At 46.4% G+C, this 16,029-nt stretch overlaps 1 protein-coding gene across 1 annotated transcript; it reads right to left on the minus strand.

Annotated features, from left to right (window-relative positions):
• Nucleotides 1-9,339: 9,339 nt before the first annotated feature.
• Nucleotides 9,340-14,976, minus strand: Nefl (neurofilament light chain). Its single transcript, XM_004665820.3, has 4 exons — nt 13,734-14,976; nt 12,689-12,813; nt 11,903-12,222; nt 9,340-11,128 (listed from the first exon to the last, which is right to left on the minus strand). Exons 1-4 carry the CDS (start codon nt 14,778-14,780, stop codon nt 10,983-10,985), a joined length of 1,638 nt encoding a protein of 545 aa, XP_004665877.1. The 5' UTR covers nt 14,781-14,976; the 3' UTR covers nt 9,340-10,982.
• Between the last annotated feature and the right edge of the window lie 1,053 nt (nt 14,977-16,029).

Below are 16,029 nucleotides of genomic sequence, written 5' to 3' on the forward strand. Positions count from 1 at the left end.
AAAGGTGTGCACCACCACACCTGGCTGTTTCATGGCTTTTTAACTCCATGCTTCAATAAAAGTGGTTCGCAATTTTGGTTTTCCTGATGTATGTATTATTTCCAAGTCCTTAAGTGATATTTGAAATTATTTCATGTATTAGCTACCAAACAGAGAGTAAGAAAGCCCAAAGTCTAAGAGAGAGGGAAAATTGCATATTAGACAACACAGACCTGCCATTGTTGTCCCAGGGCAGTTATTGCTGACACTAAGGACATTACCATAATCCTGGCCACCAAAACAATCAGGAGTAATGACAGCGTCTCTCAGAAGGCAATGCTGTAGAGATCAGGTATACTCACTGGAGTGTTAGAACATAGTTTTCATTTCACTGTAAATAATTGTGACATATATATCAAGCTTCTTTCTATTTCTTATTTTGTTTGGGGGGGGTGTTTGTTTGTTTGTTTTTAGTTATTTATTTGAGAACCACAGACAGAGAGAGAAAGAGGCAGAGAGAGAGAGAGAATTGGGGTGCCAGAGCCTCCAGCCACTGCAAACAAACTCCAGATGCATGTGCTACCTTGTACATCTGGCTTACATGGGTCCTGGGGAATACAGCATCATACTGGGGCCCTTAAGCTTCACAGGCAAGTGCTTAACCGCTAAGATACCTCTCCAGCCTGCTTCTTTCTGTTTCTTAAGTAGTTTCCATAATTTTGAATTTTTCTAATTCTATGATATGATACTTCATATCCAAAGAGATTTCTGTTTCTCTGGGACAGGACCTTGCTGCTAGCCCAGGCTAACACGGTACTTACTCCATAACCCATACACAGTCTCCAGTAAAAATTATTTTATTTTATTTATGGAGTTAAAAAGCCATGAAACAGGGGGTCATCCTTCATTTCACTCACTTTCCACATCCTATATTCCAGCAAATTCTATTGTCTCTGTCTTTGAAATACATGCAGTTATCCTGACCAACACACCATGCCCACAACAATCACCATCATTTCTCACCTATGTTAAATCAACCACCTCCTAATTGTTTTCCAGCCTTTACAGTTGTACTGACAGCTCATCCTTGACATATCAGCCCATTAAAACACAAGTCACATCATGTTTCTGGGTGGCTAGAAATGCTCCAGGGACTTTCAAAGACTTTCCATCTCCCACCCAGTACAGTCCAAGGCCCTCACCAGGAACAAGGGCCCCCACTGCACTGCCAATCACTCTCTGCCATGCCTTCTTTGATCTGACCATGCCAGTCTTCTCTGTACTTATTCTAACACACTCAGCATGCTCCTATCTCAGAGCCCTGGACTGGATTTTTCATTATATACATGGCTATCCCCCTCACTTAGTGTAGATCTTTGCCAAACTTTCCTGACCAAGCATCATAAAATCTCACCCAACCTCCATCCTACTTACCCGACTTCATCTTTCATGATAGCCATATCTAATGATACAGAATTTGTTTTTTGTTTTTTTAAGTACCAGCCTCTGGGCAGGGGAGATGTCTCAGTGGGTGAAGTGTTGGCACACAAGCATGAAGACCTAAGTTCGAAGCCCTGCCACCAAGGTAAAAACCTGGCAGGGGATGGAGAGATGGCTCAGCAGCTAAAGGCGCTTACTTGTAGAGTCTGAAGGCCCCGATTCATTTCCCCACACAAAGCCAGACACACAAAGTGGCTCATTCATTTGGAGTTTGTTTGCAGTGGCAGTAGGTCCTGGCATGCCTATTATTTCCCTCTCTCTCTCTCTCTCTCTCTCTCTCTCTCTCTCTCTCTCTCTCTCTCGGCCTCTTTCTCTCTGTGTGTCTCTCTCAAATAAATAAAAAACATTTTTAAAAAGCCTGCCAAGATGGCACATGCCTGTAATCCCAGTACTGGGGAAGCAGAGACAAGCAAATCCCAAGGGAATGGCTAACTATTCTAGGTGAATTGGTGAACTCAAGGTCAGTGAGAGACCCTGTAACAAAAAATAAGGGTGGAGAGTGACTGAGGATGACACCTAACGTTGACCTCTGACCTTCTGCAGGAAGGTCTTACACAAAATACATGAGCACACACACACACACACACACCACAGGCATAGAGATGCCAAAAGAATGAAATCACCTGCCTCTATGAAATAAAGCAATGTGGCCAGCCTGTCATAGGTTTTCAGAAAGTCTCCCCTGTGTAAGTAAATGAACCAATGACTAGATAGATAATATCAACTTCCTGGAATCCTTGCTCACAGATGTGACCTACATTGAACCCACAAACCTGGCCTGAGAAGGCATCCTGTCTGAACCTGGCCAACCAGGGGGTTCTGAGGTCCCAAGTGCTCGTGTGCACCCTGCCTTCTTCCTCCGCTCGTGCTGCCCAGGTACACAGGCTGCTCACTCCCCAGGGCGTCCAGCCAGGGCTCACACTGACGCAGATCCGTGAACCAGAAAAATCTCTATGACGTTTCTTAAGCAGCACCGCCAACTTCGGGGACAGGAGTGAAAACCCAGGGTAAGGTTGTCTGAGAGGTGACCAAGGCCTGTCTCCTGGGAGCGTAAGGCAAGGCCATGATAGGGACATGAAGCGAAATGAGATTTTGTGACAAGGGGAATCAAACACAGTGCCTCTCTCCTTTGGGCTCTGTGCTACAGACTGTCATGGTTTATACATCCTTAGTGAGTTCACTCTCTTGCTTGCTGCTTGTGGCCATGTTTTCTCTGCCATGATGAAACTTCCCCTAAAACCATAAGCTGAAATAAACCCATTTCCCATGAACTGCTTCTGGCCGGTGTCATGTGCCGGCAATGAAAAGGTAATTGCTACACAAGACCCTTGGGAAGGTGAGGGGACATTTAGAAGAGGGACAAGTATGACTTTCTTTTTCACCCCTTCTGTTGAAAACAGCAGCCTCCCAGTCTCCCCCTTCTCTCTCCCCTGTCCTTTCCCAGAACTGCAGAAGACCTGAACTCTTCATTTCTTTCTGTTTTGGAAGAAGAGTCACTGCTCAGAAGGATGTGGGCTCCCTGGTCTCCCCATTGGATTTCTGAGTGTGTCCCTCAAACTGTAACTTTACCTTTTTTTTTTTCTTTGCTACTGTTGCTTTTCTCAGAGGCAGAGTCTCACTCTAGCCCAGGCTGACCTGGAATTTACTCTGTAGTCTCAGGCTGGCCTCATACTCTCCTACCTCTGCCTCCTGAGTGCTAGGATTAGAGGCATGTGCCACCACACCCAGTTCTAACTAACCATTTTTAAAGAGGCCTCTGGCCTTGGCTAAAGAAGCCAAGGTCTGACTGCTGCATTTTGATTTTAAGGGGAAGAGGACTGGACTGGGAACCCCACTCCACCAGCTGTGCACCGCAACCAGCCCGGGGGGGGGGAGCTCCTCAAAAAAAGCACTTTAGGTCTTTTCCTCCTCAGCACCTGGCACCCATTTCCCCAGCTGTGACGGGAGGTTACAGAGGTGGGTGATGTCGGAGCAAAGCCACTTGAGCAGAAATCCAAAGCTGGATTACAATGGGACCCGCAGCAGTGGAAGGAAAAAGGCAGGATCTGACCCTGACCTGTCTTGTTTTTGAAGGTCTTTCATCTCAGATGATCAGCAGTCGCACTGGCTGGGGAAGTTTGCTTAAATCGGTTTCTTTTTAAAGACAGGCATATTTCCAGAGCATCCCTGAAACGCCATCAGGTGGTGTTAGTAAGACATCCCAGCTCCTCCCAGGGGTCCTGAGCTGCTCAGCTAAAAGGGGTCCTCAAGGAAAGGAGAAATGGGGACCCACGTCCTGTCTCTTGCAGCCCCTTCCACCCTTCCAGAGAGGAAATAAGAAGAGTCGAGTGCCCAATACCTGATACCACAAAAGCCAAGGATTTCTTTATCCATAAAGAGAACCTCCCTTAGGAGGGAATGGGAGACCTGTCCCTCCCTGGGGAGTTAGTGAAGGTTAAGGGTTGCTGGAGTTTGGGGGAGGGGGAAACCCATTTTCTGTAGTGCTGTAGCCACTGATAAATTGCACATGCTCTGGTAAATAATCCCCTACCCATGCTCAAGCGAGCAATCCTGATTAAACTTAGCAGGCTGCACAAATACACAAGAAAATGAACAGGTACCTAATGTATAAGGACGAGTTGGGAAGAAGAAAAGGTTCAAAGGAAAAGGGAGGAGGAAGAGAAGGTAGGAAGGAGATATAATCGAAATTTAATTAAAAATAATAAAACAGGGCTGGAGAGATGATATAGTGGTTCAGGTGCTTGTCTACAAAGCCTTAGGACCCAGGTTCAAGTCCCCAGTACCCATGTAAGCCAGATGCACAAGATGGCACATGCCTGGAGTTCATTTGCGGTGGCTAGGTGCCCTGGTGCACCCATTCTCTCTCACTCTCTCTCCTGCCTCTCTCTCTAAGAAAGAAAGAGGGGGGAGGGAGGGAAGGAGGAAGGAAGGGAGAGAAAGAAAGAAAGAAAAAAAGAAAGAGGCTTCCCTCCTCTCCGCATGGGAAGGGTCTTCTAAGCCCTGGACAGTAAGTTGCCTGTTTCATCGTTCAAGAATGAAGAGAGGGGCTGGAGAGGTGCCTTAGTGGTTAAGGCACTTGCCTGTAAAGCCACTTGCCTGTAAAGCCAAAGGACCCAGGTTTGATTCTCCAGGACCCACGTAAGCCAGATGCACAAATAAATAAAATAATTTTTAAAAAAAGAATGGAGGAGCTGACTTTTAAATGACAGGCACACAGACTCACTTTTCTCTTCACCCTGCTGATGCTGTGTCTGAGGGGCTCCCTGTGTTTAAAGCTCGTGCCATCCTCTCCTCCCCCTCTTTCCCTCCACCCCTGGGGAGCCTGCAGCCAAGCTAGCCAGGCTGAAATTAGCTTCCCCAGGTCACGGTGTGGCTAACTTCTCCCACAGCTAATGCTCTTCCAGTTTCACTCTTCAGGAAGGCCTTGTCCACAGTGGAAATGGAAAACATCCTGACGCTCCCAGCTGCTCCCTCAGTCACTCACACAGCCGTAGGGGACTTGGTTCACACTATGTCACTTGCCCAGACAGGGCATGGGGGAGCTCACCCCCTCACCCCAACGTGGAATGCTGCATTTCCAGGGCCCCAGGTCAGCCATAGGACTGACCCCAGGCTATAAACACATAACCTCCTCAAGGGAAGGAGGTGCCTCTTACAGTTCTCAAGATCAGATCACCCTCTTGTTTCACATGTCTGACACCAATTTTTCTGCCTTAAACTGTGAATAATTTGGGACTTACAGGTGAATCTAGCAAGTGCTGCAGGAAAGATGGCTTCATTCTCTCCAGTTGCACACAGTTGCAATGAAGAGGTGGTGTTTATCCTGGAAGAAGTGATTAGAATCAACTATCAAGTCTTGATAAGCAGATCACTGGTCCCTTCGCCAGTGTTCAGTGTGGGCTTCTGTTCCCACTGGCCTTTACGGGGACTAAAAAGGGAACATTCATTTGGCTCCATCGAAGCATCCTGTCAGGCAACGCCTTGTGGTCGTATGAAGTGATGATGACGGGTGGCTAGAAATTGAAAGAATTACATTTCCTAAGAACAAAGGAATTGCTGGCCATCAATGCACAAATTAAAGTGTCTTTAATGTATCAAGAAAACTGAGCCTCATATATAATATTAAAATAAAAAATATTAAAAAATATTAAAAAATATTGTATATATGTAATTACAATGATTGTAATGGGGAGGTAATATGATGGAGACTGGAATTTCAAATGGGAAAGTGTGGGGGTGGGGAGGGAGGGAATTACCATGGGATATATTTTATAATCATAGAAAATGTTAATAAAAATTAAAAAAAAGAGAGAGAAAAAAATAAAAATAAAATAAAATAGTAAAATACATAAAATAATTACAATATTTAAAAAATATTACAGATGAAGGCAACGTGTATCCTCTATGTAAACAACTCCAACTTTTTGTCTAGTAGAAGTTACTCGTTTTAACTCATGTTAAAAATCTAAAATACTTTTAAAAATCTATGTATGAATTTGACCACACAAGACAAGAATCGCTTTCATTTTTCTGTCACAATTTACCATAAGTCGTATATTAGCTGCTATCATATTCATCCCCACTAATTACAGTAATAGAGATTTCAAGTAAATTGCTGCAGGAAGAAAAAGGTCTTTGCTTATAGATGTCAACTATTTTATTTTTTTTATTTTTTAAATTTTTATTAGCATTTTCCATGAGCTATTTTAAATATTTATTTATTTATTTTGCAAGCAGAGAGAGACTGAGAAAAAATGGGTGCGCCAAGGCCTCTAAGCACTGCAAATGAACTCCAGGTGCATGTGCTCCTTTGTGCATCTGGCTTTATGTAGGTACTGGAGAACCAAACCCAGGCCTTTACGCTTTGCAGGCAAGTGACTTAACCGCTGAGCTATCTCTCCAAGCCTCAATGTCAACTTTTACAGAAAAGAAATATGCAGATAAATGTCAGAAGCTATTAAAAGTACATAGCAGACTGGGGAGATGGCTCAGTAGTTAAAGGCATTTGCCTGCAGAGCCTGATGGCTTGCAGAGGCCCTGCAGTCTCCATGCATATCCTCATTCTTGCTGCTTCTCCTCAGCAATGGGCTCAAAGAAGCCAAGGATTGTCCTTGTTGTCCCAACCACCTGGAGATCTTGCTCCCCAAAGTAATACCTATTTGGCTCCAGAGAAAAGATCACCTGCTGCAGGGAGTGGTGGTGCACGCCTTTAATCCCAGCACTCGGGAGGCAGAGGTAGGAGGATCGCCATGAGTTCGAGGCCACCCTGAGACTCCATAGTGAATTCCAGGTCATCCTGGGACTAGAATGAGACCCTACCTTGAAAAAAACATAAAAACAAACAAACAAAAAAAAATGATCACCTGCTCATTAACTAATTTACTTGTAAACTGTCAGTTTGTGGGGGGCGCACATGCCCACACATACGTGTGTACGCACGCACACACACAATGCCACTGCTAAGCCCCTGAAAACAGGAACATTTTCTTCTTATATTCTCCACAGTTTGGACAGCACCTGGCACCTAGTTTATAATTAAGTTGGCAGAATGAAAAGTTGATCTACATCAAAATATGCACAATACATATATATGGAAATAACAGGGCCTGAAAGAAACGTGATACCTGTTGTTAAATTTGTGACTAGTGTTGGTGTGTGATGTTTTAAAAAAAATCTTCCCCTAAGTAATGATCCATGTAAAACAAAAAGTTAGCAGAAAAAAAAAAAAAAAAAAACTGCTAGAAACTATGGGTAGTTACTTCTTGGAGCTTCCAAAGACTTCTATTTCCTGTAATGCTCTGGCCTTTGATGTTCTAGTTCTCATTTAAGACTCATCCTTGGAAATGTTCTAGAAGACTTTACACTAAAAATATTTCTATATTGTATAGTTATAAACTTTCCTAAAGGACCAAAAAAAAAAAAAAATTCCTGAATTTCCACCAAGAAAACTTTCAAATAAACTATGGCTAGACCAGTTCTGACATCTTAAACTGTCCCAAAGGAGAAAGAAGAAATTCTCAATCATCACCTTGAATTCTCAGACACGCCAAGCCTTTGCCATTGCAGAGGCATGTGTCGGAATGTCTACTAAACCACGGGCAATTCGTTGAGTGCTGAAAGCATTTCATTATTCAGCCAATTCTATCTTTCTTTTTTTTTTTTTTTTTTTTTTTTTGAGGTAGATTCTCACTCTAGCCCAGGCTGACCTTGAATTCATTATGTAGTCCCAGGGTGGCCTTGAACTCCTAGGGGATGATCCTGCCTCTGCCTCTCAAGTGCTGGGATTAAAGGTGGGCACCACCACACCTGGCTGTTCAGCCAATCTTCACCCCACTCAAAAATATGTAATTAAGGGATTAAGATAGTCACATAAATAAATAAAAAATGAAAGAGAGCTGGGCTGGAGAGATGGTTTAGCAATTAAGGTGCTTGCTTGCAAAGCCAAAGGACTCAGGTTTGATTCCCCATGACCCACCTAAGCCAGATGCACAAAGGGGGGGGGGGCGTACATATCTGGAATTCATTTACAGCAGCTGGAGGCCCTGGAGCACCCATTCTGTTTCACTCTCTTTCTCTTTCTCTCCCCCTCTCTCTCTCCCTCTCTCTTTCTCTCTCTCTCTCAAATAAATAAATAAAAATAAAATGAAAAAGTTAAAAAATAAGCCAGGTGTGGTGGCACAAGCCTTTAATCCCAGCACTCAGGAGGCAGAGGTAGGAGGGTCACAGTGAGTTCAAAGCCACCCTGAGACTACAGAGTGAATTCCAGATCAGCCTGGGCTACAGAGTGAAACCCTACCTTGAAAAACCAAAACACAAAAGGAGGGAGGGAATTATGGAAGTTGTCAATAAAAAAATAAAATGAAAGAGGGCCAGAGAGATAATTCAGTGGTTAAAAGTGCTTGCCTGCACAGCATGAGAGGTCAGCTTCAGTTCCGCAGTCCCCACCTAAAGCCAGATGCTGGAAGTTGAATATGCATCTGGAGTCCATTTGCAGTGGCAGAAGCTCCCAGAGTGCCCATCCATTCATTCCCTCTCTTTCTCTCTAAATCAAATCAATAAATAATCTTTTTAAAAGGTAAGTATGAGAAGCCTTGCACATCCCTGCTTCTCAGTGAGGAACTGTTCACAATGGCCTAGATAGGGAGTCAACCAGCCTAGACATCCTACACTGGATGGATAAAATACATACAATATAGATATACACAATCATATGGGCGTATTTACTATAGGCATTTGACACCCACCCCCCCTCCCCAGAAGAGGGAAGGAGTGAAAAGATGACTGCTGTAAACAAAGGGCCATCAAAACCTCTATGGTTCCTGAAAGAAACGAAAGAAGATCGAGGTGGCTGGAGCACCGGAAGTGAAGGACTGGGAAACACGTAGGGATGAGGGTAGAGAAACAGCAGAGGTGAAGACTATACAGGCCATGCAGGTGACATTAGACATTCTGAGTTTCATATTTAAGTAGGACGCTATAATGAAAGAGGGGAATACTTAAGGGTAATGGCCCCATTGAACTTTGCCTTTCTGAATATCACATTATTACAGGATGCTAATTGCAGGAAAGTTCAGATAGACATGGAGAGTCCTTGTCAGGCATGATGGTAAAGTGCATAAAGTTTGCATGGATTCTAGCTATGTTAATAGGCGTGGTGATGGATTAGGCTGGAAGGGTGGAGAAGAAACTGGGTATATGTCATGCAAATGTATCTAGTTTAAAATACTCAAGATGACTGGGGGTCAGGGTCACTAGGAGAGAAAATACTGAAAACTAGACCTGGGGGTGCTGAGGAATGGGGAGTGCATAACACAGAATCAGTTTGGAGAATGTTTTCAAAAAGATTTCCAACTCACCTAGTTTAGGTTTTTCATTATTTTATTATGGCACACAGGAATGAGTATGGAACAGTGAACAGTTCTTCAAACAAGTCATTTCTTCAACCAGCTGGCTGTTCACATTTGACTGGTGACTTTTTACACAGTTTACATGTGGCTGAAACTTACCTCGAGTTTCATCTCGCAACTAACGAGCACAGATATGACACATTTAACTTCCGAGATTTCTAATCTGTGAAGGATATTGAGAGCCTCAGGGTTCAAATCTGTCCTGGTCGATAAAGAAATATTATACTTATTTGCGTAGTCACATATATTTAACTGGAAATAAGTAGTGCAAAGGAACCAAATAATTTTAAATGAATAACACTTCAGTTTTAGGTGAAATTCTTAAATTTCAATAGTCATCTAAACAACCAATACTGAACAAAATTAGCAGCTATTTAAAATCAGCAGAGCAGCAGGTATTGAATAATTTTGTCTACTTTCACACCAAATACAAGTGCAAGAGCTTTCATAAATTTACAATGAACATGATTATGTGTGATGGAATGTCCAACCAGTTATTACTGATATCCAAATATTTTCCAGTTAACACATGCAGAGCAATGTCAATGTAACATACAAGTATATTGTCTCCCCAACTCTAAGTGACCGATAATATAATTCCATTACCTGTTTCTGTGGTTTTTAAAGGGTTTACAAATGTGTGGGGTTAAATGCAATTTGCTTGAGGCAATAGAATCAAGCAATCAACACATTATCATGAGCTCAGGATTGCAGGCAACGTGTTTTCAGTGCCAGGTAACCATGGTCAGTCTTTATCCACTCACAATTATATATTGGTAATAATATAGTCCTCTTGATTCTATCATGGGCTCAGGTTTCAACTTCTGGCCATGATATTTAGACTAGATTAAGAATACAACTACAATCATAACTGTAAGGAATTCATAGTCTCTCCAGATTGTACTATTACGTATCAGAAGATCACAAACTGCCTTCTGGAAACATAAACACAGAATGTTGAATGGGAAAAAGTATACTGCTATTTATGGACTCCCTCACTTGTGTTGATTATCAGTAAAATTTTTGAGGGAAGAAATTTTATAGTCATGACCTACTCGTATACCTCGATTTCCAATTAAAGGGGCAAAAAAATACTGTACTTGAATATGGCTTTTATGGTCACCCTCTTTTAGGCATTTCAACAAGTCAATAACCACAGCAAGAAATAGGTCATTCAGTATAACTTTATTTACTATTTATTGCACATAACTTGAGGTCTTTAATGTTTAGCCACCAAAGGTTCAATGGACTATTTTTCCATGAAGTTGAACGTTAACATGAGTGAATTCATTGATTCATGTTGTGTTTTTATTGTAAACATCTGGGTGATTCACATTGCCATAGATCCTGAACTCAGAAGCATGGACCATGCACAGGCTGGCAGCAAGCCAGAAAGCCACTCTGCAAGCAAACAGATACTCTGCATAGGGAGAAAATTCATAGCACAACACTGAGCGTCCAACCTAAGTCATCTCAGAGTGATACATATAGCAACTTCTTAATTCATAGAGGATCTGGAACTCAACTGGTTGCTTGGTGATGAGGTTGACCTGGTTTCGGGAGAAGGATTCCTGGGACGGTTACGGAAACGGGAGCTCAATCTTTCTTCTTGGCTGCTTGCTCCTCCACAGCACCTTCGTCTTTCTTCTCATCCTCTTCTGACTCTTTTGTTTCCTCTCCTTCCTCGCCTTCCCCTCCTCCTTCTTCCTCCTCCTTTGCATCTTCGGATTCCTCCTTGGCACCTTGAACATGAAAAGGAAATGTACAAAAGCCAAATCCAGGCAAAACGGCAAAGGCTTCACTATGGTTGTCAGAGTGCTTATGCAAAGTCTCTGGACTCCACTCTCTGAGGGACAGGTCACAGAACGCGTGTCGTGAACAGTTTGCCGGGAAACACGGGTGTAAATAGCATGGGGGTTGGGGGAGTGGCGCAGTGGTTAAAGGCACTTGTTTGTGAAGCCTGATGGCCCTGGTTTGAGTCTCCACTACCACATACAGATGTGCAAAGTGGCACATGCACTGGAGTTCACTTTAAGTGGCAGGAGGCCTGCTCTGTACCCCATACACTTTCGCTCGCTCTCTCTCTCTCTCTCTCTCTCTCTCTCTCTCTCAAGTAAATAAGTAAATGAAATATTAAAACTAAAATGAGATCATGTCCAGGTATGGAGAGCTCTGCTCCTCTCCATGATCTAATCTCCATGTATTTAGGTGTTTGGCATTTACTCTTGTTCTTTGGGAGGCTATCACATCTTGGCTATTTGGCTAGACCAGGTGTTCTTTAGGGCACCAAACTGCTATATTAAGTGAATATATTAAAAATGAAACCTTTATGATTGTGATATATCAAAAAAAGAAGCAAAAATGCAATTTTGACTAATCGTCTCAGTTATAGGTGCTTACTGAACACACACATATTGTGTAGATTGCAAAATCAATATGGAATAAGCAAGGCTTCCATCCCTAACAAATCTCCACACCTAGTCTGCACTGGAAGTTCTGACAAGGATTTACTATACCTTCTTCCTCATCTCCTCCTTCCTCTTCCTCACCCTCTTCCTTCTCCTTCTCCTCCTCCTCTGCTTCCCCTTCGGAGGGGGGCTCGTCCTTGGCCTCCTCGGCCTTGGCTGCCTCGATGGTCTCCTCCACTTCGATCTGCTCCTCCTGGACGTGGCTGGTGTAGTACGTAGGGAAGGAGCGAGCAGACATCAGGTAGGAGCTGCTCTGCAGACCTCCGTAGGCAGATCGGCCGAAGACCTGGGAGCTCTGGGAGTAGCCACTGGTTATGCTGCCCACACTGGTGAAACTGAGCCGTGTCTCCTCGCCTTCCAAAAGTTTCCTGGGGAGGCAGGTGGAGGGTGAAGTTATACAAAGAAAAGATTATAGAGAAAATGTGTTTCATGACCTGCTCTAGGGCCTCCACTCACCCCGTCCCCCCCCCACCACCACCAATGTCATCCTTAAAAGCAAATGCAAGCACAAACGAAATGGCGTTTTTAATGGCTGAAACAACTCTCGTAGACCTAACATTTAAAAACCACTCAGTATTCCTATTACAATTAAAATGCAATGAGCCACCAAGAACGGGACTCCCATTGTTGCTAATGTCTCATGTATTTGTCCAAATATTTTCATTCAGAAAGATGTAAAATAAAACAACAACAAAAAAAACCCTCCTTATTCCAAAGGACTGCTGTAGAATGTTTCTGGTGCTGACTAGTCTTGCGTGGGATCTGGTCACCGGATTCCCACCCCGGGGCCCCTCCCCAAGGCTTTCTGGCTGCTGCTCCGCCCTCGGATTTTACCTGTAGGCTGCAATCTCAATATCCAGAGCCATCTTCACGTTGAGCAGGTCCTGGTACTCCTTCAGGTACCGTGCCATCTCACTCTTTGTGCTCCTCAACTCATTTTCTAATTTGTTGATTGTGTCCTGATGGAAGAGTTTAGTTTAAATTTTTTTTTTAAGAGAATACATTTCCAGTGCTTTCATTTTGCTGTAACATGGCGGCAAAGGCCCACCCTCAGTTAATTCCAAAGTGCACAGTGGCGCCCACCTTCCACACAATCATCCTTATTCCCTTAAAACAACTGCATGCAGATGTATTATTTCAGCCTCGGGAAACATGAAAGGAAAAAAAAAAAAGAAAGAAAGTGATAGAATTTTTTCTTCAGTCTAACAATCACCATAAGATGTCAATCGACAAAAGAAAATCCACGTTGATAGAAAAGCTTTGTTTCTGACACGAACTTTTCTTTAGTCAGGTCACATTTGAGTGGGGGAGGAGGCATTATGCATTCCTTAGAGAAGGCAGTTGCTGTATTTCAAAAAATTTTGTCTCCAATGTTTTCTATAAATCTCTTATTTCTATTCCTCAGAAGCTGAACCTTCAAAAGAAATGGATTACTGTGAACCTCACTATTGCCTAAAATATTCTGACGGTCCAGCGTACTTTCTGAAGGTGGGAAGCAGTGGACAAAAATCAGTCCCTGCGATGCCTGTCGTGTAAGACCTAAGGAGAGCTAACCCCCGTTTCTATTAACCAGATGATCCAGTAAGTGCTGACAGTATAAGTCACCAGTGGTTAAAGCCTCCCTATGGAAAGAAAGGGTGTCACCGCGGGCAAGGGTGACAACGCCCAGGTCCCCTCCCCCCCACCCAACTAGAGCATCCCCAGACTGCAGTGGCGCCCCGCCCCTCCAAGTGCCCCACCCCTGCCTCTCGGTCTCCTCGGAGCCAAGCCCTGCCACCAGGCCCTGCGTGCTACTGGGCCCCCTAGTGCCCACTTTCGAGGCACGCTCTCCACTCCCCTCCCCCCCCCACACACACACTGGGTCGGGAGCCCACCGTACCTGCATGGCACTGATGTCAGCGTTCTGCTTGTCTTCCAGCTCCTGCAGCTGCTTCTCGAGCGCTTCGTTCATGCCCCGGCAGGCTTCGATCTCCAGGGTCTTGGCCTTCAGCAGGCGGCGGCTCTCGGACACCTCGTCCTTGGCGGCGCGCACGGCGTCGGTGTTCTTGGCGGCGCTCTCGGTGAGCACGGTGAAGCGGCTCTTGAACCACTCCTCGGCGTTCTGCATGTTCTTGGCGGCCAGCTTCTCGTACTGGGCGCGGATGTCCTTGAGCGCGGCGGAGAGGTCGGGCTTGGAGGACACGTCCATCTCCACGGAGATCTGCGCGTACTGGATCTGCGCCTGCAGCTCGGCGATCTCCTCCTCGTGCACTTTCTTCAGGAAGGCGATCTCGTCCATCAGGCTGTCGATGCGCTTCTCGAGCTCGGCGCGGGCCAGCGCGGCCTCGTCGGCGCCTTTGCGCGCCTCCATCAGGCGGCCCTCGGCGTCCTCGCGGCTCAGCACCTCCTCCTCGTAGCGCGCCTGCAGGCTGCGCAGCGTCTCCTCCAGGCCCTCGCGCTCGCCCTGCAGCGCCTGCTTCTCGTTGGTGGCGTCCTCGGCAGCCAGGCGCAGGTCACGGATCTCCTGTTCGTACAGCGCCCGGAAGCGGGACGGCTCCGAGTGCTTCTGGCGCAGCACGAGCAGCTCGGCTTCCAGGACCTTGTTCTGCTGCTCCAGCTCGTGCACGCGCTCGATGAAGCTGGCGAAGCGGTCGTTGAGGTCCTGGAGCTGCGCCTTCTCCTGCGTGCGGATGGACTTGAGGTCGTTGCTGATGGCGGCCACCTGGCTCAGATCGAGGTTCTCCAGGCTGGGCATCAAGGAACTCGAGCTGGACGAGTAGCTGCGGCGCACGGACAGCGAGGACGACACGGGAGCCGAGTAGCTGGAGTACGCCGAGCGCGCCGAGCTGTAGCCGCTGCGCACGCTGGAGATGTGCACCCGGGGCGTCTCCACGTAGCGCCGCTTGTACGAGGTGGAATAATACGGCTCGTAGCTGAAGGAACTCATGGTGGCTGCCCGGGGCCTCTCCGGCCCGAGGCGGAGACGGGAACCTAGAGAGAAAGAGAGAGAGAGAGAGAAGGACGGGGGACCGAGGGAAAGGGGAAGGATGGATGGCTGTGTGCGGCTGGGCGCCGTCCTGCCGCCTCTATTTATACGCCGCGAGGATACTGACGCAGCCCGCCCGCGATCGATCGCTGCGCGCCAGCCGGCCGGTGGGGGGCGGCGCGATGCTGCAGCCAAGGGGAGGATTCTGCGCAAAAGGGAGGACACGAGGAGGAGGAGGGAAGGGGGGGGCAGGGACGAGCAACCTGCGGCGGATGCGGCTCCCATCCCCGCCGCTCTCCTCCCAGGCCCTCTGTTTTCTCCGAGACCCCAGTCGCCCCCGCGCCTCTCCAACCGTCCCCTTTGCGTCCTCCCCACTTTCCTTGTCCACCCTGATGGACTATTAAGGCCCAAAGCCCCGCATCACCCACAGCCTCCAATGTCCACCACCACCCCCCATAACAGGTCCTCACTCGCTTCTGACACCTCCGTTTTGTCACTCAGGTGCCTTCAATGACACTCCGACCTCTTTCTCGCCCCCTGCTCGTCCTTCAGCAACCCACTTCCCGTTGGTGGTCGTCGCGCTTATATGTTTTTTATTATTATTATTATTTCCTCTCAGGGAGTGTTTGAAACGCTGATGGTAATTTAAAGTGGTTCCTTGTGCCACATTTGTGGAGGGGAGTCCTGCCTTGTCTGAGTAGCTATTTCTAACACTCTTCGGTCCCACCACCACCACCACCACCCATTCTCCTTGTGGCTTTTCTTTCATTAACGCGCACTTTCTCGGTGCTTAGGGGACCTGCCTCGCCACTCGCGCGTGAAACCGCAGCAGCTCAGCGCGGGTTCACTTGACCATTCCGAAACCTCTCGTTGCAGTTCATTCGCCTGCTATTGTTTCTAGAATGTCTCCTGTCCCGGTGGGGAATGAACGGTCACGTTTGGTGTGGTGGCGTGAGTAGATGCAGGGGAGCAGAGAAGGCAGAGTTTGCAAAGGACCAGGGGAAGATCGGCTCGCAGGGCACCGGCGCCCTCGGCCGAGAACTCCAAGCTTCCCGCATCCTGCTAACCTAACTGCCCGCTCCGTATCACCGCCTCCATCGAATTGGAAGCCTCCCCCGCCCCCAGCCTTTTACACTGGCGTGATACTGTACCCCAACATGATGGTTCCCTCATGCCATGCAGGTGGCCTTTTTTTTTTTTTTTGACCCAG

The sequence above is a fragment of the Jaculus jaculus genome, chromosome 12 (assembly GCF_020740685.1).
Source record: "Jaculus jaculus isolate mJacJac1 chromosome 12, mJacJac1.mat.Y.cur, whole genome shotgun sequence".
NCBI classification, from domain to species: Eukaryota; Metazoa; Chordata; class Mammalia; order Rodentia; family Dipodidae; genus Jaculus; species Jaculus jaculus.

Excerpts from the sequence above, each read along its gene's own strand:
- Nefl (XM_004665820.3), bottom strand. The coding sequence starts at position 14,780 with ATGAGTTCCTTCAGCTACGAGCCGTATTATTCCACCTCGTACAAGCGG. Across the intron at positions 12,814-13,733 it reads CTGACATCAGTGCCATGCAG|GACACAATCAACAAATTAGA; the intron begins GTACGGTGGGCT and ends CTCTTCCATCAG. Across the intron at positions 12,223-12,688 it reads ATTGAGATTGCAGCCTACAG|GAAACTTTTGGAAGGCGAGG; the intron begins GTAAAATCCGAG and ends CTGCCTCCCCAG.